The sequence below is a fragment of the Lagenorhynchus albirostris genome, chromosome 20, assembly GCF_949774975.1.
Source record: "Lagenorhynchus albirostris chromosome 20, mLagAlb1.1, whole genome shotgun sequence".
NCBI lineage: Eukaryota > Metazoa > Chordata > Mammalia > Artiodactyla > Delphinidae > Lagenorhynchus > Lagenorhynchus albirostris.
The window spans coordinates 15,925,668-15,947,002 of NC_083114.1; the positions used below are offsets into that span (position 1 = coordinate 15,925,668).

At 52.8% G+C, this 21,335-nt stretch overlaps 3 protein-coding genes and 3 non-coding genes across 17 annotated transcripts; 2 read left to right on the plus strand and 4 right to left on the minus strand.

Annotated features, from left to right (window-relative positions):
* Positions 1-69: 69 nt before the first annotated feature.
* Positions 70-3,299, minus strand: RPL23A (ribosomal protein L23a). Its single transcript, XM_060135506.1, has 5 exons — positions 3,224-3,299; positions 2,433-2,616; positions 930-1,106; positions 360-429; positions 70-129 (listed from the first exon to the last, which is right to left on the minus strand). The coding sequence occupies exons 1-5, from the start codon at positions 3,246-3,248 to the stop codon at positions 115-117; spliced, it is 471 nt and encodes a 156-aa protein (XP_059991489.1). The 5' UTR covers positions 3,249-3,299; the 3' UTR covers positions 70-114.
* LOC132512423 (small nucleolar RNA SNORD42) lies at positions 507-574 on the minus strand. Its single transcript, XR_009538152.1, has one exon. It is a non-coding gene; the product is annotated as a small nucleolar RNA SNORD42 (small nucleolar RNA).
* Positions 1,179-1,250, minus strand: LOC132512427 (small nucleolar RNA Z17). The gene has a single exon (XR_009538156.1). It is a non-coding gene; the product is annotated as a small nucleolar RNA Z17 (small nucleolar RNA).
* LOC132512422 (small nucleolar RNA SNORD42) lies at positions 2,717-2,783 on the minus strand. Its single transcript, XR_009538151.1, has one exon. It is a non-coding gene; the product is annotated as a small nucleolar RNA SNORD42 (small nucleolar RNA).
* Positions 3,300-4,680: 1,381 nt separating the features above from the next.
* Positions 4,681-8,465, plus strand: RAB34 (RAB34, member RAS oncogene family). 7 transcript variants are annotated; one of them, XM_060132936.1, is made up of 11 exons: positions 4,681-4,735; positions 5,316-5,528; positions 5,741-5,832; positions 6,668-6,736; positions 6,839-6,940; positions 7,057-7,121; positions 7,247-7,298; positions 7,488-7,569; positions 7,649-7,739; positions 7,829-7,960; positions 8,043-8,465. In XM_060132936.1, exons 2-11 carry the CDS (start codon positions 5,475-5,477, stop codon positions 8,108-8,110), a joined length of 807 nt encoding a protein of 268 aa, XP_059988919.1. In that variant the 5' UTR covers positions 4,681-4,735; positions 5,316-5,474; the 3' UTR covers positions 8,111-8,465. The 7 variants fall into 7 exon arrangements, with proteins under 7 accessions (XP_059988919.1, XP_059988923.1, XP_059988925.1 ...); XM_060132937.1 differs by having other exon boundaries at positions 4,684-4,735; positions 6,671-6,736; XM_060132938.1 differs by having other exon boundaries at positions 4,689-4,735; positions 7,853-7,960.
* Positions 8,466-11,755: 3,290 nt separating this feature from the next.
* On the plus strand, positions 11,756-19,508 carry PROCA1 (protein interacting with cyclin A1). Of its 6 annotated transcripts, none has more exons than XM_060133361.1 (6): positions 11,756-12,185; positions 15,276-15,624; positions 15,901-15,987; positions 18,135-18,270; positions 18,551-18,706; positions 18,794-19,508. In XM_060133361.1, exons 2-6 carry the CDS (start codon positions 15,564-15,566, stop codon positions 19,464-19,466), a joined length of 1,113 nt encoding a protein of 370 aa, XP_059989344.1. In that variant the 5' UTR covers positions 11,756-12,185; positions 15,276-15,563; the 3' UTR covers positions 19,467-19,508. The 6 variants fall into 6 exon arrangements, 3 of the variants coding, with proteins under 3 accessions (XP_059989344.1, XP_059989343.1, XP_059989345.1); XM_060133360.1 differs by having other exon boundaries at positions 15,300-15,624; XM_060133362.1 differs by lacking the exon at positions 18,551-18,706 and having other exon boundaries at positions 15,300-15,624.
* Positions 19,509-21,335: the final 1,827 nt, after the last annotated feature.

Sequence of the window (21,335 nt, forward strand, 5' to 3'; positions counted from 1 at the left end):
TACTTAGGTGTGTATATACCATAGTATGGCCTCCCACCCAGAAATCAACAGAAAGAAAAGAAGCATACATCTAGTGAAAACTTTTATATTTAGAATTAGTCAGCTGGACTCAGTTTAGATGATCCCAATCTGAAAAACAAAAGGGAGCTTTGTTACTGGGAGTTGAAATGTGAATATTAAGCGGGAAATGTCAAAGTTAAAAAGCAAATTGAGGGCACATGGTGAGGGGTAGGGCCTATGAAAGACGGGGCGCAGTCAGTTGAAACTAACCACCAAAGTCAAAGTTTGGTAACTAACAGACACATCATTTGCACCCAGGAAGCGGGGGTGTTAAGGAGTTTGTAGCAAAGGAAGCTTACTTTGTTGGCAACATCCAAAGCGTCATAGTCAGGAGCCAGTCGAACATATGCCTTCTTCTCTCCATCAGGCCTAGGGTGGAGAAGGAAGCCTTAGTCCCTACTGCCCTCACTGCCCCCACATGCCCTTCCTTCCTCCCCAGTCTTCTGGCATATCAGTGGTTCCTTTGTTCATGTCACTCCCCCGCCCCAAATAGTGATTTTTCCATCATTTGCGCAGAGGGGGTCAGGGAAGCCACTAAGCCACAAATGAAGCCAATTCCATTTTATGGGAAACACCACAGGCATCCTGACATTAACTGTATCTTACTCTAGGGTCTGCTTCTGTCTAGAGATAGGGATCAAGAAAATGAGCATCAACCCCTTAAGTCCTAGAGGAAGGACAGCTGATGTTTCCTCAGAAGTCCATACTCCATACAAGGGGCTGCAATTACAGCAGGGGCTGCTCACTGGGAAGTCTACTTCTGATCCCAAAAGCAGCATCAAGGAATTTCATGCCATTCTGGTTTCCTGGCTTCTGACAAGAGGCCCAGAGGCCCCGGGTTCCTCCCCATCCCACAGGACTCCACTCACCTGATCAGGGTGTTGACCTTAGCCACGTCAATGTCATAGAGCTTCTTCACAGCCTGTTTAATCTGGTGCTTGTTGGCCTTGACATCCACAATGAACACCAGTGTGTTGTTGTCTTCTATTTTCTTCATGGCTGACTCGGTGGTGAGGGGGAACTTGATGATGGCATAGTGGTCAAGCCTGGGAGAGGCAAAATGGGGTCAGCTGGCTTGGGCCCAGTACAATAAAGAATGCGCCCTCTTTTTGAGCCCAGGTGCATCAGACAACGAGGTAGCAATCATTTGTGTCAGACTTTGGTCGCTGAGCAGTGTCATCACGTGCACCCTGAAACTTAGGGACCTGGAGCCTCAGCTTGGGGACATCTCAAGGGCTTTCACGTTAAGTGATTAAACAATCATTTTTGAGTTCCAACTTTATTCATTCTTTTACCTGACCTCAACATTTCTGAAGAGCAAATTTCTAGAAGAAATTTGAGACTTAAAAGGTTAAACAACTTAACCCCAGAGCACAAAGTTAAGACTATGGGATCTAGAAACTCAGGCTAGGGTTCCAAAGAATGTTGGTGCTTCACTATGAGGCTGAATTGACTGTTTTGCCCCCTTTGGTTGCTGAAAACTGGCTTACAAGCCATCAATTCTTGAAAACAACTTTTTATTTACAGCTCAGGTTAGTTACAGTGGCCATCTAACACAGCTTTCCCCCTGAAATTTAGAGAAGCAAGGCTCTATTTGCCTGGGTACACCATCCTCTTTTGAAGAGAGATCAGATCTCAATCTCTCATCACACTAAATTCTAGGTCCAAATGGCAGTAAAAAGTCTGTCAAGTCCATTTCTCCGTGGACACAATCCACTCTCCTGCCTTTTTCTTAGGAAGCAGTGGGAAGACCCACTGGTGATAACCACTACCATGGCTCTACTCTAAACTGTGCTCCCTAAGGTCGGTCATTACCACTAGTGACACCGAAACACTCAAGTACCCTAACCTTTTCCACTCACTCCCCCAACCATTCCTTGAGTGTAAACATTTGGGAAAGTGAATGAAAAGAAGTTGCCATACACTGCTGCAGGTCTTCACTGTCCAATACAGATAAATGAATCTCATCAATCTGGAATCATCCCACATCCTCACCTTACAGGACTATTCCCCACAGCAAAGATTTAAAAAAAGTGCAATGAGGAGCAACCTAAACCTGGAACCCCCAAACAAAGAACATCTAAGTCCCACTTTATACTCACAAGAAGGTAGACTACATATGAAATGATGATTAACCTAACAATTCGCTAATCTTGACAGTGACTCTGGGTTGTTTTAAACAATTCCTGCTAATATGCTAAACACACCTCCTTTCGTTTTTAAAGAGGGCATTATTCTCTTCATACTTCCTTTAGAGAAGCACACTAGGTACCAACGTGGTTTTGAGAAGCCATGCTCTAGGTTTGGTAAATTTCCAAATTACCAATGGAGGATACCCAAACATCTTTTCATGGGTACGGGGCAGTACTGACTTGTTTCTCCTAGGGGCGCTCTTCCGAGGATATTTGGGCTGCCTCCTGAGCCGCAGTGTTTTGGGCCGTCGGAAGGTGGGTGACGTCCGGATCTTCTTTTTTTTGTGGCTGTGTACGCCTTTCAACACTGCTTTCTTGGCCTTCAAAGCTTTTGCTTTGGCTTCGGCTTTGGGAGGGGCAGGGACTGAGAGAAGGAAAGAAGTAAAGAAAAATCCCGAGGGTGCGAGATTCAGAAATCAATCACTTCCGGCCTCAAGACCCATAGTGGGCGCCCCAGGCCACACGTGCATCAGTGGTTCCTTTGAAGACATCACAAGTCTCAGGAATTTAAAATTTTTCCATCATATGCACGTTTCTAGGGGGAACTTGGGATACGATGAGAAAGAAACTAGCAATGACCGAAAGCTTGACACTTGATAAAAATGTGAACTAGTAGTTTTATGTATACCGTCGCCCAGCCATTGGCGGAGAGTATATAGCCCCATTTAACATGGGGATAAAAGAGAAGTTGAGGGTACCGCTTCCTTACATGTCTAGAGACATGGAGCTCCCCAGAGCCGACTGTCTGGCTGTCCCCCGCAGGTGGTACAGGCCGGGCTTGCCTCCCCAACACCCTTCACTTAAGCCCAGACCGTGCGGCTGGGCCCACGCGCTCCTCAGCGTTGCCAAAACTCGAGGAGCTGTCCCACAGCACACACCGCAAGGCCTGGCCCAGCCATCATCCTCCCAGTCCATTCACTCTGCGGGGACCCCAGGCCAGCCAGCTGTGTATCCCCAGCCCCAGCACACACCTTCCTTCTTCGCTTTCGGCGCCATCTTCGTGAAAAGGGTTTCCGAGACTTGTTCCCACGGGCTTATAGAGTCAAGTCTCACAGAAGACTCGCGATACTTTTTAGCTAAAGCTGATTGGATACTCTGCAGCGCGACGCCCGCCGGGAATGGTAGTTAGATTTTATTTCCTCGCGAGAGGGATTAAACTAGCACCACCCCTCCGTTTGTTAGACCCTAAAGCTTCATGGGGGTTGTAGTGTTTTGGAGACGCGTGTTTATTTTATGTGGCGGGTGGATGGTGTAGCCTGCGGCTGCACGGGACTGAGCGCTTCACATCTTGAGCAACTTTAGGGAGGAGGATTACAGGATTGCAGTTACACTGCAAACTGGAATTAATATACTGTAGTTAGATTGACTCAGGTAGAGTGAAGCAAAATTCTATAACGTTAGAGCAGAATTTGCCCAGTCCAACTCCCTCAGACATCTGTGGAAATTGAGGTCGAGAGAGGGGACACGGCTTATTTATAACGCGGTGATTATTAGGTGGCGGAAAAAGTCGAGTCAGGCAGAGGGGAAGAGCAAAGTGTCAGAAGAGGTAGGAGGTGGCCACATTGCCCCTATGACAGATTTCATGCTGTCTTCCCGATAACACTCTTGAAGAGACTACCAATTATTCCAAATACCCAGAGATCAGATTTCTCCAGGATACGCTCGTTCTTCTTGGGAATAATTTCATTCACAGTCCCCTCCCTTTAAGCAGTCTTCTCTTCCTTGATCCAGTCATCTTTGTGTCCCCAAATTCAGTTCCTGACACAGAGCAAGGTTTAGTAAACGCTCGGGTTTTCTTCTTTGAACGACTGTGCTTATCCCATATCACATCTCCTTTCTGTCCTGCCCCTCCTCTCTTGGAATCACCTTTGAAGGTGAGATTTGTTGTGTGCTACCCCCTCTTCTAGCCTGCAGACTGCAAAAAGGAAAAGTCCTGGGGGAGTGGAGGTAGATTTCAATGGGGTCAGAGCGAAGAACGCCCATACCAAAGGAGAGTCCCCATGTCCCAGAGCGGTGACTTCTCCAAAGGGAGGAATTCTGGGTCCCCTAGCCCTCCTTTATCCTCCATCAAGGGAGGCAGCTTGGTCTTCGGCGCCCCAGGCCCCCAATCTAACACGGCAGCCTTGGAGGAAAACGCACCAGATTTCGGACCTCTCTCTCCTTGGTGGTACCTCGTTCCGACCCTGGCACCCCCTCTACGCTCCCCACCACCACCTCCCAGGGCAGAAGGGCGAGTGGGGGCAGACCCTATGAGTCACGTCCTGGGCCTGGAGTTGAGGAGGGAAGCGCCGCCTCTCCTAGGGCCCCTTCTCTCCCCCTTTCCCCTCCCGCTGGTTCCTGGCGCAGCCAGATGCTGCGCAGCGATCACCGATTCCCCATCACCAATTCGACTGGGTAAGGGTCCCCATGGAGGCTCCGCCCGGCACAGGAGGTGCCCGGGAGAGAGACCTGGGGGATCCCGATCTGGGCAGGTTCCAACCAGGGTGAGGGCGGGCCCGCAGCCGGGTGAGGCGTCTGCAGGGGGAGCCTGACCTGGGGCAGCGCTGGCGGGAGGAGGGGAGGGGGAGGCTGGGGCGGACTGCGAGGCCTGGAGCTGCCGGGAGAGGGGCGGGGGGCGGCCCTTTTCCAGGAATTTCCGGGGATCAAGTTACAGCGCTTGCGAAGAGAGAGCCGAGTGGGACGCGAGGCCCTGCAGCGCACTGGGCCCCTCGCCCCCTCCTCCAGCAGTCCACCGGCCGTGCTGTGCCGTCCCTGCCCACACTGACCCCGTGTGGCGGGGCCGCTCCGCGCCCCCGGGCTTCTCTGTTATGGTAGGGTCGCCTCAACCCCGAGTTGTCGTCGGGTCTTCACGGCCTCGAGTTATTGTAGGAACTATCCGGCCCCGGGTTATTGTAGGGTCAGCGCGGGCTCGGGTCCCCCCAGACGGGACTCCACGCCCCAACTTGGCGGCCGAGGGGTCTCCTCGCCCCCGAGTCGTCCTGGGGACGCCCCGGGCCCGGGTGATTGTGGGTTCGCCCCGGCCCCGGGTGATTGTCTCATCCCCGTGGCCCGCGGTGGTTGTAGCGTCCCCGAGGCCACGGGCTCCCGTAGGCTCCCCGTGGCCCCGAGTTATAGTCGGGACCCCTCGGTCGCGGGTGATTGTCGGGTCTCCACGGGCCCGGGTCGCTGGGGCGGATCAGGCCTCCGCGCCTTCTCAGGGCGCCCCGCAAGGCCGCAGGCAAGATGAACATTCTGGCGCCGGTGCGGAGGGACCGCGTCCTGACGGAGCTGCCCCAGGTAGGCGCCAGGGCCACGTCGGGCTTCTGGCTGCGGTGGGTGTGGGCGGGGAGTAGGCGGCACCAGACCAGTTACAGGCTTGGGCCCAGCCCTGCCGCCCAGCTAGGCCTGCTGCTTCTGGGTGGTCTCCTCCCCATCCCCCGCCGCGGGCTGCTTGGTTGCGGGAAGAGGGCCAGGAATGGGTGAGTCTCGTTCTCTTCCCTCCCTCTCAGTACCTGAGGAAGGAGGCCGCTTTGCACGTGCACAAAGACTTCCACCCCCGCGTCACCTGCGCCTGCCAGGAGCACCGGACAGGCACCGTGGGGTGAGTTAGAGACACCCGGAACGAAGAAAAGAAGTCCCAGGAAACCTGTAGTCAAAGCAAGGGTACAGAGCCAACATCTGGAGGCTCCGTTTCAGCTTTTACCAGCTATATGGTTATTCCCGCTTTTCATGCCCTTGTGTGCTCCTGTTTCTTCCAGCTAGGTTGAGGCGAGTCCTAAGAGATGGGGTGGGGTAGGAAGGTGGCAGTTTAATTCCTGACAGAGAGAAGGTGTCCAACATGAGGGCGTGGTCGCCAGCTCAGCTTCCCACACACCATCTATTTGAGCTCCAGGGTAGGGAGCAGTCCTAGAGGGATGAGTCCTATTGTGGGTAAAAAAAGGTAACACTGTTAACAGTTGCCACCAGTAATTGAGCATTTACTGTGTGCCCAAGCAGTGTGTTGTATACTATTATTGTCTATTATTAAATGGAAAACACCACCACTTTTAAGATGTATCCTGATTTCAGAGATGTTAGAATGTATGTTGTGTGTGTGTGTATGTCTCAGAATATAGGACATTTATCTCATTTTAACCTTCACAACAACCCAGTAAAATGTATGTTAGATCCCCACTTAACAAAGGTTGAAACTGAGGCTCAGAGAAGCTGAGAAACTTGTCCTAAGTCACACAGCTAGTAAGTGAGAGCTGGAATTCAAAATCATGTCTCTCTGATACTAAAACAAAAACACTCCTCCCCAGCATATCTGTCCAGGCCTGGTGTCTATGGTAACCTCAGCCTGGGTGCAGCTACCTTTGTGGACCTACTAGGGAGCATTGGGACTCCTCTGAGTGAAAGAGCTAGCGCTCACTTTTCCTGCCCACTCTTGTGTCCAGCAGATTTAAGATCTCCAAGGTCATTGTGGTGGGGGACCTGTCAGTGGGGAAGACTTGTCTCATTAATAGGTAAGAGGGTGCTGCAGCTGAGCTGGTCTGGGCTGGGCAGAGTGGGCCCAGGTCTAGCCAGGTGGGCTGGGCTCAGGACCAGAGCATCTGGTGCCCCCTCAGGTTCTGCAAAGACACCTTTGATAAGAACTACAAGGCCACCATCGGAGTGGACTTTGAGATGGAACGATTTGAGGTGTTGGGCGTCCCCTTCAGTCTGCAGCTGTGAGTTCTTCCTCCACTCCTTCCTGCCGTTCCTTCTCCCAGCACCTATCTCCCACCGCAGCCACCAGCACCACCCTGCCCCACACATACCTGTGTTCCCCCCTCTTTCCTCCCAGCTGGGACACCGCTGGCCAGGAGAGGTTCAAATGCATTGCATCGACCTACTACCGAGGAGCTCAAGGTAAGGGCCACGGTTAAGTGAGGTAGGTGGGAGCACCTGGCCTCTAGTCTAGGGCTGGAGGGATTGTGGAAATGAACCAGTAGTGTCTTCCCCAACAATCTGCATGTTTTCTTCCACTCTTCCAGCCATCATCATCGTTTTCAACCTGAATGATGTGGCCTCCCTGGAACATACCAAGTACGTGCGCATGCTGAACTATAATGGGGGCTCTGGGAAGAGAAGGTTCAGAAAAGAGAGGGGTCAGGAGCATGGAAGGGAAGGAGAAGAATGTATCCAGGACCAGAGAGAGGGTCCCTGGGCATATAAGTGTCAGCGCGGGGAGCCTGTCTAGCTCCCTCATCCCTTGCTGTCCACTGTCTATGGCAGGCAGTGGCTAGCTGATGCACTCAAGGAGAATGACCCTTCCAGTGTGCTTCTCTTCCTCGTGGGTTCCAAGAAGGACCTGAGTGTGAGTGTGCCAGTGGGGGGAGTTCCCACCTTGACAAGGGAAACCCCACCCCCAGCATCTGACTCTGGCTTTCCCTCAGACTCCTGCTCAGTATATGCTAATGGAGAAAGATGCACTCAAGGTGGCCCAAGAGATGAAGGCCGAGTACTGGGCAGTCTCATCTCTCACTGGTGAGTCAGAGGCGTCCCGCCTTCTGCTGTGGCATTCCTGCCTACCTTGCCTCTCACTCCTACACTCCAGCTGTGCTCATTGACCCCAGGCCTGAAACTGCTCCCTGTGTCAGGTGAAAATGTCCGGGAATTCTTCTTTCGTGTGACGGCACTGACCTTTGAGGCCAACGTGCTGGCTGAGCTGGAGAAATCGGGGTCCCGGCGTATTGGGGATGTTATCCGTGAGTGCCCGCCTGGATGAGGGTGGCAGAGGGCACAGGGACCCTCCAATCCCTGCTTCACATGTTTCTCACCCTTCTTCAGGCATCAACAGTGATGACAGCAACCTCTACCTAACTGCCAGCAAGAAGAAGCCCATGTGTTGCCCGTGACGGGTGAGGGTACTATCCAGAGACTGCCCAGCCCTGGGGCAGTGTGCCACCTTTACTCTCCCAGAGCTCAACCCCTGGACATTTGCACTGACTGTTTTTCCAGACCAAAGAGCTGCCCCTTGGTGGCAGTATCCCCAGAGGTGTAGCTGGGACCATGCTAGTCACTTCCTGCTCCCAGGCACCGTGCCAAAAACTGGATGCCCCTCTCCTCCAGGGTCCTCCAGGTTGCCCAGTGGTAGGGAGGTGGGTGGGCCCTGCTGCTCTTACTCAGCCTGCTGGGCCCTCTGGGTTTGAGGATGCTTAATGGTCCCAGCCTCACACTATGCCTTATGCATTAAAATATCTGTTATTAGCAGGTTAGGTGCTGGAGTCCTTTGTGGGGGATCAGGGATGTGGAATGGGCAGGGCTGTATAGTGATCTTGGGACTGGAGCCTTCTGGGATTCTGGCCATTCCTGGCCTCTGGGCGGGCCTCAGGCAGGCTAGGAGCTCAGGGACCACGTTTGGGGGATGCACCGAACCCTTACTGGATGACATCTGAATAATTTTTGAGATCTTTGAGAGCTCTTTTCCTTCGGTTCCTTCCCCCCAAATGTCTCCTGCTACTTCGTGCTTATACCCAAGTCCACCATTGGATAATATTTTTATTTTTTTTCACCTTCCTCCTGCCTGTCCTTTAAAAAATACTTCTCTGAGGGGAACACAGTGAGAAGTGAATGAGTTTTGGGTGCTTTTTGGGTTGACCAGAAGGCCCAGGAAGGTAAAGGCAGGGCTCTTACTCAGAAGATGTGCTATCTGATAACATCTAACTATATTAGTTAACAAAATTATCAGTAGCGTATTCTTACATTTTAAAACAATTAAAAACTAAATTGGATAAAAAAATAAGACATACGGGGACTTCCCTTGTGGTCCAGTGGTAAAGAATCCACCTTACAATGCAGGGGACACGGGAACTAAGATCCCACAGGGAACTAAGGGAACTAAGATCTTAGTCAGGGAACTAAGATCCCACATGTTGTGGGGCAACTAAGCCCGCGCGCCACAACTACTGGGCTCACGCGACCCAACTAGAGCCCGCGTGCCACAAACTACCGAGCCCACAGGCCCTGGAGCCTGAGAGCCACAACTAGAGAAAAACCCGCACACCACAAGCAGAGAGAAGCCCGCGTGCCAGAACAAAAGATCCCGCACGCCTCAGCGAAGATCCCGCGTGCTGCAACTAAGAGCCAATGCAGCCAAAAAAAAGACATACATTTTTCCCTCTTCAAAAAAAAACACGTGCTCCAAGTCAGGAGGATCTGCATTTGAATCCTTGCTGTCCATCCTGGGACACTCAGACAAATCACTTATCCTCTGTGACTTAGTTTCCTCATCTCTATTATTATTTTCGGGGGGGCATGCCATGCAGCTTATGGGATTTCAGTTCCCTGGCCAGGGATTGAACCTGAGCAATGGCAGTGAAAGCCCAGAATCCTAACCACCAGGCCACCAGGGAACTCCCAGTTGCCTCACCTGTAAAATGAGGTTTCATGGATGAAATAAGATAAATCACTAACATACACAGGAAGAGCTCAAAAACCTTAACTATTATAACAGTTTGGATGAAGAGTGACCGAGAACCTGGCTCACTGTTGACATCCAGAAGGCCAGAGATTGTCTAGAAGTGTCTCATATCTGGGCCAACAATGGAGAGACACATGTGGCCTGGTGTCATCCTGGGAGGTCATGGAGGGTCAAGATTAGAACACAGATCCTCGTTCCCAGTCAGCAGATATTCTTCCTTTGCTTCCATTTTTTTTTAAAATTTAAATTGGAGTATAGTTGCTTTACACTGCTGTGTCAGTTTCTGCTATACAGCAAAGTGAATCAGCCATACATATATACATATATCCCCTCTGTTTTGGATTTCCTTCCCATTTAGGTCACCACAGAGCACTTGAGTAGAGTTCTCTGTGCTATACAGTAGGTTCTCATTAGTTATCTGTTTTGTACATAGTAGTGTATATATGTCAATCCCGATCTTTTGCCTCCATTCTTACCCACTACTCTATTCTGGAAGAGTTGGCTTTTCTGCACTCTCCCGCTTCTCCTGGCTTCCCCTCCCCTGCTGTTCTTATTTATTTTTTTTAAAACTATTTTATTTATTTTTGGCTGTGTGTGTCTTTGTTGCTGCACACGGGCTTTCTCCAGTTGCGGTGAGCGGGGCTTCTCTTGTTGTGGAGCATGGGCTCTAGGCACGTGGGCTTCAGTAGTTGTGGCACATGGGCTCAGTAGTATGGCTCACAGGCTCTAGAGCGCAGGCTCAGTAGTTGTAGCACACGGGCTTAGTTGCTCTGCGGCATGTGGGATCTTCCCAGACCAGGGCTCGAACCTGTGTCCCCTGCATTAGCAGGCGGATTCTGAACCACTGCGCCACCAGGGAAGTCCTCCCTGTTGTTCTTAGAGTTCTCTAAAGCTACAGTGGGTCTGGGTGATCCTGCACTCCGGCTGCTGGGTCTTGAGGAAGGTGGAGGTTGAGATCATGCAGAGCAGCAACAGGAGAGGCCCTTGATGGCTCTGGAGAAAGCAAAGTTTAAGCAACATCCTTTTCCCTTCTCTCCATCCTTTGAGGCATATCCTGGCTTTGGAGCCTGGTACCAAGAGAAATTGAGAGGTGTGATGTGTGGAAAGTTAGTGATGTGGCTGTAACACTTTTTTCATACTCTCCTGGAATTGTTTTTCCATCTCTGTTCCCTTACAGGACTGTGATCCCCAACTCTTGCCTTACACAGAGTGTATATGTGTGTGTGTGTGTGTGTGTGTGTGTGTGTGTGTGTGTGTCCTGCACCATAGTACTGTGGAGTGTTTGTGTTGTGTGGAGTGTGCGCAGCAGGAGTATGGGTCTGTGTTCTGGGTGGTGTATGTGAGGGGCGTGTGCATGTGTGCGTGTTGCATTGGTCCGTGTGTGGTGAGTAGATTTTTTTACCTGCGCTATGAGTGTGATACATGCATGTGCAGTGTGTATACTATACTTAAGGGTGAGAGGGCTGTGCGCTGTGCGGGGCGTGTGTAGTAGGTGACTATGCGTGCAGCTTGCCCTGCTCCGCGCATGGGGCAAGCCTATGGAGATACGACATGAGGTTGCAAGAGTGAAATAAAGCACTAACGCACAGGAAGAGCTCAAAAACCTTAACTATTATACTAAATATTTGGGGGAAGAGTGACCACGATTCTTTGGCTCTATGTTGACGTCTATATTGGGCAGTATTGTCTCAATACAGGGTGCCCCATGGGGGCTAGGAGGGGGCGCTGTGGGTGGGCGCCGCACGGGGGGCTGCGAGCCGACATCACGTCTTCATTAGCTGGGCTCCAGTGGAGGGGCCTGCGGACGGGGAGAGAGCGAGAGCGAGCCCGGCCTCCCGCCAGGGAAGGAGGGACCTTGGAAGAGCCAGGATGGCTGGTTGGAGTTTAGTGGGAGTAGCTCCCTAGGCAAGCGGGCAGGGGCCCGAGTGTAGATTGGGGGCGGGGCTAAGGGCAGCTGCTGGGTTCCGAAGGATTGGGAGGGGCCCGGAGGTTGCGAGAATGGCTGGGGCGGGGCTAAGAACGGGGTTAGGGGCGGGGCTAGGGTCTGGGGGTAGAACTAAACCTGGAGCCTATCTGGAGAGGAACTAGGGATGGGATTGAGGGCTGGGCCTCAGCGGCCGAGCTAAAGTTTAGGCCTGAGATAACGGGGAGGTGCTAAGGTTAAAGTGGAACAAAGAGGGAGAGGCCCGGAATGAACTGGGAGGACCCGGATGAAGAGCGCAGCGGAAGCTCAGACTTGGGCTAAGACAACGCAGCCTAGAGCGGAGGGAGGCGGGAGACTGGGCAAGCACGAGGCGGAGTTAAGGGCTGGACTGGGGCGAAGCTGAGATTGGGGTTTACGTTGGACTCGGCCAAGCTGAGGTTCAGGGTTGGACTTCTGCGAGGAAGAGTCTTGTAGAGACGAAGAACTAGGCTGAGAGATATGTGGGTTAGGACGACACTGAGGATTGAAAGGTGGACTAAGGAAAAAACTGAGGACGATGCCAGCTGATGGGACGAGAGCAGCACCGGTAAGGAGGGGACGTGGCAGCAGATTAGGGGAGGGCTTCCAGCTGGAGGCGTGGCATGGGGCCTGGCTTGAGAACCCAAGGTGGATGTGGAACCTGAGAGAGCCCGACGAAGGAGGCGGGGTCAAGGACTGGCTGGGGCGGAGTTAGGATCTGGAGGTGGGCTCACGTCGAGACATGGACCAATGATTGAGGACTGGGGTCCTGAAGACCTAGAGAACCGCCTGCGCGTTCAGTTGGGGTGGTCCGGTTGAAGCCAGAGCTGAGGCCTCTGGTTGTAAGGCTGGAAGGCATTGCTGTGCCGCACCGGAGGCCAAGCCGCTGCCCAAGAAGTGCGGGGCTTGGCTGGAGCCCATGGTCCAGCGGCCAACTAGTCGCCGGGGCTGGGGCGGGAGGTTTCATTGACTCTGGGGCAGGAAAAAGGCTGGAAGTTCCACAGGTGACATCACAATCGCCTCCAGATGTGGGCGGGGCCAGGGAGGCATTTCCAAGGAAACGGGAGCTGCCCTGCCTTGCTCCGTCCTCTTCCCTCCTTCCCTTCCTTGGTTACTCCCTTCCTTCCTCCCTCCCTCCGTCCCCAGTTCTGCTGCCCGGGTACCCCACCTGAAACCCTACCCCTTGTGCCGCAAGGTCGGGGGGAGCGCCTCAGCTCTCCAGACTGGGAGGATTCTGTACAAATGAGCATCACCTGTGAGTTTTGAGTTAGGCCCCTGCGCCCAGAATAATGCCCTACTGAGAAAGAGACCACAAGCCTCCCTCTTCCTTTTAAGCTATCACTCTCATTCATTATGAATGAATGAGTCCCCCTGTGTCCAACTTCAATCACTTCTGCTGAGGAGCTCTGGACTCTGCTTCAGTCGGAAACTCCGACTGAAGATCTGAGGAGAGTTATTAAATCCCTCCCCTTGGCAGAGTTGTAATTGTCAGGGCTTCTTGGGGGTGTCAGGGGAGTTAAGTCAGTGGACCCTGCATATAAGCCTCTTCCATGGTGACTGGAGAGAGCAAGCAGAGTTTGAATCCTGACTCTGGCTCGCGCTCCTCTGGCCTGGTCCAGGCTGGATATGGGAGGCTGTGGAGTCAGGACTGAGTAAAACCAGAGGGTGAGGAATTGGCTATATTAGAGTTGAAAAGCCGGTGTAATGGTAAGTGATAGCTGGCAGGGCAGTTTTGGATAGGACCATAAGTAGACAGGCTGAAAGAGCATAGACTATGGAGCCAGGAAAACAGGATTTGAATCCTACCTCTGTCATCTGTTAACTTGTGTCTTTGGACAGGTTACTTATTGTAAGTCTCTGTCCCCATCCATAAAATGGGCTTTGGTGAGGATTTAAAATCAAAGGCATATTTTAAAAGCCCCCCCCCGCCCCGAAATAAAGCCCAGCACAGTGCCTGATATTAGGAAGATGCTCATCCAAGGTCAATTCTCCTTCCCTAGAAAAGTCCCCAGGTTTGAACCCTGAGCAGAATCTCCAATGCCATAGCTTCTTTGTGGCTCCAATAGGGGCTTTATTCTCTTCTACTCATGTGTTCATTCAATCAACCAACATTTACTGAGCACTTTCCATGTTCCAGGATCTATAGATACAGAGGTGGATTAAATATAGGCCTTTTTCTCAAGTTGCTATAAACACATGAAGTACATTGGCGTAGGGTAAAGGGGCAAAAGAGAAGTGTGACCCATTCTACTTGGATAGCATTGTTCTTTCCAAGATGAGCAGGTGTTCCTGGGGAGTGGGAGGCAGGAGAGAAGGAATGGAAAAGGGAGGGGTGGGAAGAGGGATGGATGGACAAGAGGAACTTATAACTGAAGAACAAGGGCCTGGGTCCTGGGGACCAGTTCTGTCCTGATAAGGAGTTCTTACCTCATCCTGAAGGCAGTGGAATGCTATTAAAGAGGAGGAATGTGCTGAACCGGTTTGGCTGCATTGTGAGGGCTGGATATGGGTAGTGAGACAGAAGTCAGGGAGGCCAGGCAGAAGGTTACTCCAGCTGTCTTGGTCAGAGATAATGAAGGTCTAAACCAAGACAGAGGCAGATATGGGGGCAGGTAGGCATGACAAGACTTGTTCATCAGGTTGGTGAGAAGTGAGAGAAGGAATGATCCCTAGATTTCTAGCTGAGGTGTCTGTTGCTCTCTGAAGTGGAAGATACAAGAGGAGGTGGTTCATGAAGGGTAGGGAGAAGATGGTGGGTTCATATGGGACATGCTGGTTTGATGTTTTGGGAATGTCCGAGAGGACATTGGCTACATGCTCAGGAAAGCAGTCTGAATTGGAGACCCAGATTTATGTCATTTTATTAGTGGATGTTGAAACCATGGAAGTGGATAACATTATCCAAGACAAGCCTGTAGCTTCTTCTGAGAAGGAGACCAAAGACAGAACCTTGGTAATCACCAATTTAAGGGGTACAGCAGAGAAACAGGGGACAGCAAAGGAGTTAGGAAAGAACTAAAAAGCTGGGAAGGAAGAGAGATGAGAGGCGTCTGTCATGGGAGCCAAAGGAACAGTTTGCAGAAGAAAGAGATTGGTCAACAGGGTCAAATGAGATGAGACTAAAAGAAGGCCACTGGGTTTGGCTATTAGATCACTGGTGGCCTTTGCCTGGGCTATTCTGCTAGAGGGGCTGGGATGGCTGCCATGCTGTAGGTGGCTGGAGTAGAAGAGAGAGGTAGAGACTCTGAGCTCACTAAAGTAGGGACTGGGCTTCCTTCACTGGTGCCTAGTAAAGCTAATACATCCGTTAAATGAGGGAGTGAATAAACTTGGATTGAAAAGGAAGAGGGGTGGGATATGCAGTGGCAGAGTGAGAAACAGAGTTCATAGAGTGTTTTGTTTGAAGATGTTCATAACCTGTAGGGAGGAAAAAAACCCCAAACACTAAAGAGGCAGAAGGCGAGAATTCTGGCTGGGACCTAGAGTTCAGGTGCTTGGGCAGGAGGAAGGCGGGCCACTTCCCCAGGCTGGAAGTTGATGAGGGTGGGGACAGCCATAGATAATGCTGGTGAAATTTTGTGCTGAGAGGAACAGAAGCAGGGTAGGAGTTTCCAGGAAAGTGCTTGGAGTTTCATTCATTCATTCCATTAATTTTGAGTACTTCCTGTGCTGTGGAAAACAGAAGGAGCTCACCAGGGACCAGTAGAAGGATGACCGAGTGCCACTGAAAGCCCAGCTGAAGTCCCCAAGCAGTCAGCTACCTTCCTTAAGCAGGATTCAGCTCCAGTACCCCAAAGGACAAAGCTAAGTGGCAGAAAAAGGAAGTGGCAGACTCTACCCTGTGGTTGCTGATGGAGCTGCTGCCGGTTGGAGTTGTCTTTGGGAACACCCTGGGACAATTCCTGGAACCGTCCCTTCTTGCCTAGACTCTGGCTCACTCCTATTCATGACTCCAGATTCAGCTCCTATTATGCTTCTTCCAAGAAGGTCACCCCATCCCCATCTCAGTAGGTGTCCTTGTTCTGTCCTCCCACAGGCCTTTGTCCCCACCATTTCCCTCCCTATCAGTGTCTGCCGCACACTACTGTCATGCACTGTTCCACAGACCTCTCCTGCCTCTCCCCTCCTCATGCCCTCCCCCAGCCCCTTGACAGCAGGGACTGTTGTGTTGTTCTTTTAATCTCTGCATCTTCTGGGGACTGCACCTGGAGCTTCTCAGGAAATGTTTTTTGAATGAATGGTATGGGGAGGGGGGCTGCTGTTACATCTCTGTACTCTCTCAGATATAAACAGGTTACCCAGCTGGGAGAGAGGACATCTGCTGGCTGGTGTAGCGTCCAGCACTGACGCATCTACCTTCTCCTCTGAAGGTGGGTCTGTCTGGGGGATCTCTGGCCCCAGGGGTCCCCACCACCCCTCACCTGGTGGTAGGCAGGAGGGAGGGAAGTGTTTGGTCCTGAAGGGGTCACCCAGCTGCCCTACCCTGAGACCCCTCCTTGTGCCAGACAGAGAGGGCCACCCCTTCCTGGAAGCCACAATCACCCGTTTCCTTTGTATGGCACTTTATGTATGGTGCACCAATATCTTTGACACATGTAAACTGAGTCCTCCCAACAACCCTGCAAAATAGGTATTACCGTCATCCCCATTTTGTGAATAAGGAAATGAAGGCTCAGAGAAGTAAAGTAACTTGCCCTAGGTCACCCAGCTAGACTTGGACCCAGGCCTGACTACAAGTTCAGAGCAGTTGCCACCCTGCTGCCCTTTGCTCCAGTTCAGCCGTGCTGGAGAAAGCCCAAGGTGGTGGTGCAGGACTCTTACTTCCCCTGCCTCTTATTTCCCTGAGATGGAGAAAGGGCATGGGAGGAAAGGAAGCAGAAAGGGAGGCCACTAAGTGGATCTGGGGTGTATGGGGGACCCAGGCCCCCCGGAGCCTGGTGGCGGGGGAGGGAAGGGGAGGAAGAATGTAGGGAAGGCTCAGACCAAGCTGCTGTCTCATCTCTCAAGAACTTTAAGGCCACTTGGAGTAACACACCCCCAGCCTGATTAGCTACTAGCTGGTGGTCAGTATGAGGTCTTGCCCCAGTTCCACCCCTTGTAGTGGCTGGATAAAGGCACAGTCCTCCTGGCCTGTTTGGAGGGAGTTAGCCAGCCATAGCACCCCAAGCTGGGCTGGCCTGGAACTTGGGAGTGCCCGCCCCCTTTCTCCAGAGCCCCCTTCCTCCTCTGGGAGCGGGCGGAGCTGGAGTTCAGGGGGAACCTCCAGGAAGGTGCCTTGTCCTCTCGGCACAGGGAATCACTTCCTGGGCTTGTTTTAGATGGTGGCCCAAGGGGAGAGCCATTGGTAGACTGGGGCCTTAGGCAGGGTCAGAGGTGAGGCAGTGAGGGTGGAGGCTGGGAGACACCAGTGTGTGCACAGGGCTTGCATTCAGCTGAGCAAAAGAGGTAGGAACCTTTCTTCAGGCCTTTCCCCTAATCCCCAGGCCTCTCCCCAGCAGCTTCTCCCCTGTGCCCTGGGACATGGTATCTGTGTCGCCTACAAGGGGTGGACTGTTTGAGTCTGTGGCTCTAAGACTGGGGAGAGAGAATGGATGGGGAATGGGAACTTGATGAGTAAAGAGAAGGGAAAGAATCAAGAGTGAGCTTGGGAAAGGGGAGAGAAGTGAGAGTGAGAAAGGTGTCAGAGGGAGAAGAGAGAAGGAGGGAAAGGGAAGAGTCAGCGGGAGCAGCCAAGGAACATGACGCACTGGAGGCTCAGGCCTAGCTCCCCTCCAGGCTTGAGCTGTCATGCTGCAGCAGGCCCTGGGGATGGAGTGGCTTCAGAGGCTGTGAGCGGTCGGACACTGGCCTCCTGGGCCTGTGTGGGGCAGGCGTAGGAACTGAGGATGCTGCTGCCGCCAGGTTTAACTGCTGGGGACTCTGAAGTGGTGCTCCCGTCTGCCATGGCAAGAGGGCCCTCCCTTACCCAGGTACTCTGTGCAGTGGGGTAGCTGACAACTCCGAGCACGGGGTGAGGGGCAGGCAAGAGTCAGCAGAGGGCCCTGGGAAGGAAGGTAGGCTCCCACAGAAGGCAGGGGAGGGGAAGAGGCAGGTGTCACAGGACAGCAAGGGGGACTTGGTGAGACACTGTCCTGGGAGTCTGCGAGGGGCAGGCAGAGTCACATGCAGTGGACTGGGGAGAGGAGAGCGCTGGGCTGAGTTGTTACTACTCAGCAGTAGAAGCAGCTGTGGGGGGAATCCTGGCGGTCCAATGGTTAGGACTTGGCACTTTCACTGTCGGAGCCCAGGGTTCAATCCCTTGTTGGGGGAACTGAGATCCCACAAGCTGCATGGTGCGGCCAAAAAAAAAAAAAAAAAAGAAAGAAAAAAAAAAGAAACAGCTCTGGGGGAGGGAGGGACGATGGTGGCAGCAGGTGAACCTGGTGAAGCCTTTATATTGAGCTGTGGGAAGGGAGATCCAGGTATGTTGCTGCTGCGCAGTACGACCCACTCTTACCCCAGACTCCTACCCTGTCAGGTGAATTCAAGGACACTGACAGGTGCTGCTGGAAACACAGAAAGTGCACCGGGCACATCATCCATCCCTTCACCTCTGACTATGGCCACCACGACGTGCACCTGCACTGTATCAGCCACTGTGACTGTGATTCTAGGTAAGGGCCCTCCTCCTTGGGAGACCCACAGCCCAGGAGAGACTCCTGGGTAGAGCCAGATCCAAAATTTTCACTGTGGTTCCCTGCTTCAGCTCTGACCTGGTGCTGCCAGCCCTGCCCCAGCTTCTGTAAACCTGGCTTGTGTTCCAGGAGCCACGGGGAGGTCTTTTGGCAGACTGGGCTGAACCCAGTGCAAGCCTGCTGTCCCTCAGGCTTCTTGCTCTGGGCCCCTGGGGAGTCGTGGAGGCAGGGGAGCCAGCCTGAGTCCCCTGTGTGGCAGGCTGAAGGACTGCTCAGAGAAGACATATAGCAGTTCCAGAGATGTGGGCCTAACCTGCTCCCAAGATGTGGACTCGGCCTGTTTCAACATCATCCAGTGCCCATGCTTTGAGCTCATCCCAGAGGGAGAGTGTGTGGAGCGGTTCTGGTGTGGCTGGTGAGTGCCGGCGGGCCGATGGGGGTCACTGGCCCCCACACTCCGTCAACCATCTTTCCCTGTTCTCCTCTCCCCCGGGTGCAAAAGCTACAGGCCTGTCTCTGTGGCAGTGATCCACCATCCCATCCACCGTGAGTGCGGGGCAGATGACCTAAACCAAGAAGAGGAAGAGAAGGAGGAGGAGGAGGAGGAGGAGGAGGAGGAGGAGGAGGAAGAAAGCAAGCCTCCCATCCCGACCCAGGTGGGGCCCCCTGCCCTCCTCACCAACACAGGTTTGGGCATGGTCACAGGTACCCCTGACTTAGCAACTCCCATCACTATCTGGCGTTCCGAAAGCCCCACAGGGAAGTCCCAGGGCAATAAGATGATCAAGAAGATAAAGAAGAAAAAGGGAAAAGAGAAAGACAAGGAGGAGGAGACGGATGAAAAAGCAAAGGTGAAGAAAAAAGTCAAGAAGGGCAAGTTGACTAAGAAGAAAAGCCCAGTTAAATCAGAATCACCTCCAGACTTAAGCCAATCGTTAAGCCCAAGAGAGTTGGCCAGGATGTCAGAGTCCAGCCCAGACAGCTGGCGAGATCTGGACAGTTACAATGACCCTGGGCGGGAGGAACCCTCCAGTAAGGATATTGTGGAGTCTTTATCACCCAGGAAGAGAGAGAAGAACGGGGTCCAGGCCACGAAGCCCAGGATGAAGACCTCACCAGTCAAGAAGGTCAACATGAGGAAATATCCCCCAGCATCAAACCCCAATCTCAGTTGAGGCCAGGGTGACCAGGGCGAAGAATAAATACGATCAAACCTGTAGCTGACCCCCTGCTTCTCTCTCCCTCCAACCTGGCTATTTCTGGGGGGCGGGGGGGGAGGGGGCAGCGTCTGGGCATAACTGGAGCCAAGGGGCTAAGGAGCTGCAGGTGTTTCTGAAGGGCAATCCGTCTTTCAAGAGGAAGCCCAGAGAAGGCAGGTGGGAGGGCAGGGAAGGGGCACAGCCCGTTTCTCTGTAACATCTTAGGTCCAGGGCAGGAGAAGAGCACCTCTGGGTGGGAAGGAGGCTTCCTGTCTACTGGGAGACAGGTCTGTGCAAAATCCACTTGGTGATAGGCATTGTGTGCAGTGATACCACTAATAAATTGAACCTTTTAACCCACTCTGTGCTGCCTTGCCTGGCCTTTCCCTACTCTAAGTGGCCCTGGGGCAGGTGCTGGTGGCATCAAAAGGAACATGATGAACCTTCCCAGCTGGTGTGGCCCTGCTCCTGCTAGGCCCTTCTAGGCCTTTTGTGCTGAATTCCTGTCAGAAGGCCAGCCCCTTCCCCCAACTCTTGCCAACAAACAGCCAAAGGGATCTTGAATGAAGGAAAGCAAGGCGGGAAGCTCTCCAAGTTTGGGCAGCAGTGGCCTTTTCTGACTTCTCTGCTGAGCCCCAAGCAGAGGAAAGGGAGGGGGAAAGCTTTGCTTTCCCAGAGCTGACAGGCAAAGCTCTGAGGTGAAGCCCTAGTGAAGAAACACAGGGAGATCAGTCCAGAACAAAAGAGGCAATGGGGCTCGGGGAAGCGACTAGTCAGCTCTCTTCGTCAGGGCTTTGTGTGTGTGTGGGACCAGGTGAGTGGGGCGCCCATCCTGGGGGAGATACACTTGACTCACGTGGAGGTACTGTCAGAGACCAAGGCCCAGCCGGCAAAAAGGGGAGAGAGAGGTGCAGGGTTCAAGTGGAGACACCCAGATTGACTTGTGGCCTTTCTCCCATGTGCCAGAAAAGACTAGAAGGCACAGTGGATGGGGTGGCTGTGTGTGAGTGTAATAGCAGCTGCTAACATTTCCTGAGGCCTGATGAGGTCCCAGGCACTGGACTTAGCACTTCACACATTCTTTCTTAGTCCTCACAGCTGCCCTGCTGAGCTAGGTATCATCATCTCCATTTTACAGATAAGAAAGCTGGCTTAGAGACAACAGGAACTCGCTCAAGGTCACAGGGCTGGGAAGTGGAACAGGGATGTGACCCTAGGCAACATGGTACAGAAGCCACCTGCTCCTCTCTAAGTCCCTGCCTCTCTGATGGCCTGGAAGAGGGAGTCAAGGGAGCCCTCAGAGCTCCAAACACTGCTTTGAAAGCTCCCCCTCAAGAGCTGGAGACTTGGAGAGAGGCTTTGCCAAGTGCTCTGTAGAAACACTGTTTATTCAAATGACGGGCAGGAAGCGTGGCAGCAGGGGGTAGGGGCAGCCAGGTGGGGCTGGGCAGGTTAGCACTGCTCCCCTACGTCCCTTGTGATCCTGCTTTGATAGCCACCCAAGCTGTTGGTATCGGTCAGAAATACCTTCCCTCCTCTCTCCTGTCCCAAACTGAATAAATAGCATTCATCTCCCCACGAGAGCTGGGGGAGACTCACGTGCTGAGCTGGTGCTCCATCACAGCCCAGAGTCAGGTGAGAGCAGAAGCTCAAAATGGCTTGTAGGGAGTAGAATACAACACTGTTCCACTCTCATTTTCTTCTTCCTCTTCTTCCTCCCTGCCACACTCCCTTCCCAGCCTGGTCCCAGGACAGGTGGTCGGTGAGGACCTGGAGTGGGAGTATTGTTGCCTAGCGTACACTGAGCTCAAGTGCGCAAGGTCATCCAGACTGTCACCCATCCAG

Bases quoted from the DNA above. Each gene is read 5' to 3' on its own strand.
- RPL23A (XM_060135506.1), bottom strand. From the start codon at position 3,248: ATGGCGCCGAAAGCGAAGAAGGAAG. The intron at 2,617-3,223 runs GTGTGTGCTGGG...TCCTTCTCTCAG, and splicing joins GCCGAAAGCGAAGAAGGAAG to TCCCTGCCCCTCCCAAAGCC. The intron at 1,107-2,432 runs GTCAGTACTGCC...TGCCTCTCCCAG, and splicing joins AGCGCCCCTAGGAGAAACAA to GCTTGACCACTATGCCATCA.
- RAB34 (XM_060132936.1), top strand. From the start codon at position 5,475: ATGAACATTCTGGCGCCGGTGCGGAGGGACCGCGTCCTGACGGAGCTG. The intron at 5,529-5,740 runs GTAGGCGCCAGG...CCTCCCTCTCAG, and splicing joins TCCTGACGGAGCTGCCCCAG to TACCTGAGGAAGGAGGCCGC. The intron at 6,941-7,056 runs GTGAGTTCTTCC...CTTTCCTCCCAG, and splicing joins GTCCCCTTCAGTCTGCAGCT to CTGGGACACCGCTGGCCAGG.
- PROCA1 (XM_060133361.1), top strand. From the start codon at position 15,564: ATGACTCCAGATTCAGCTCCTATTATGCTTCTTCCAAGAAGGTCACCC. The intron at 15,625-15,900 runs GTAGGTGTCCTT...GTACTCTCTCAG, and splicing joins GTCACCCCATCCCCATCTCA to ATATAAACAGGTTACCCAGC. The intron at 18,271-18,550 runs GTAAGGGCCCTC...CCTGTGTGGCAG, and splicing joins CACTGTGACTGTGATTCTAG to GCTGAAGGACTGCTCAGAGA.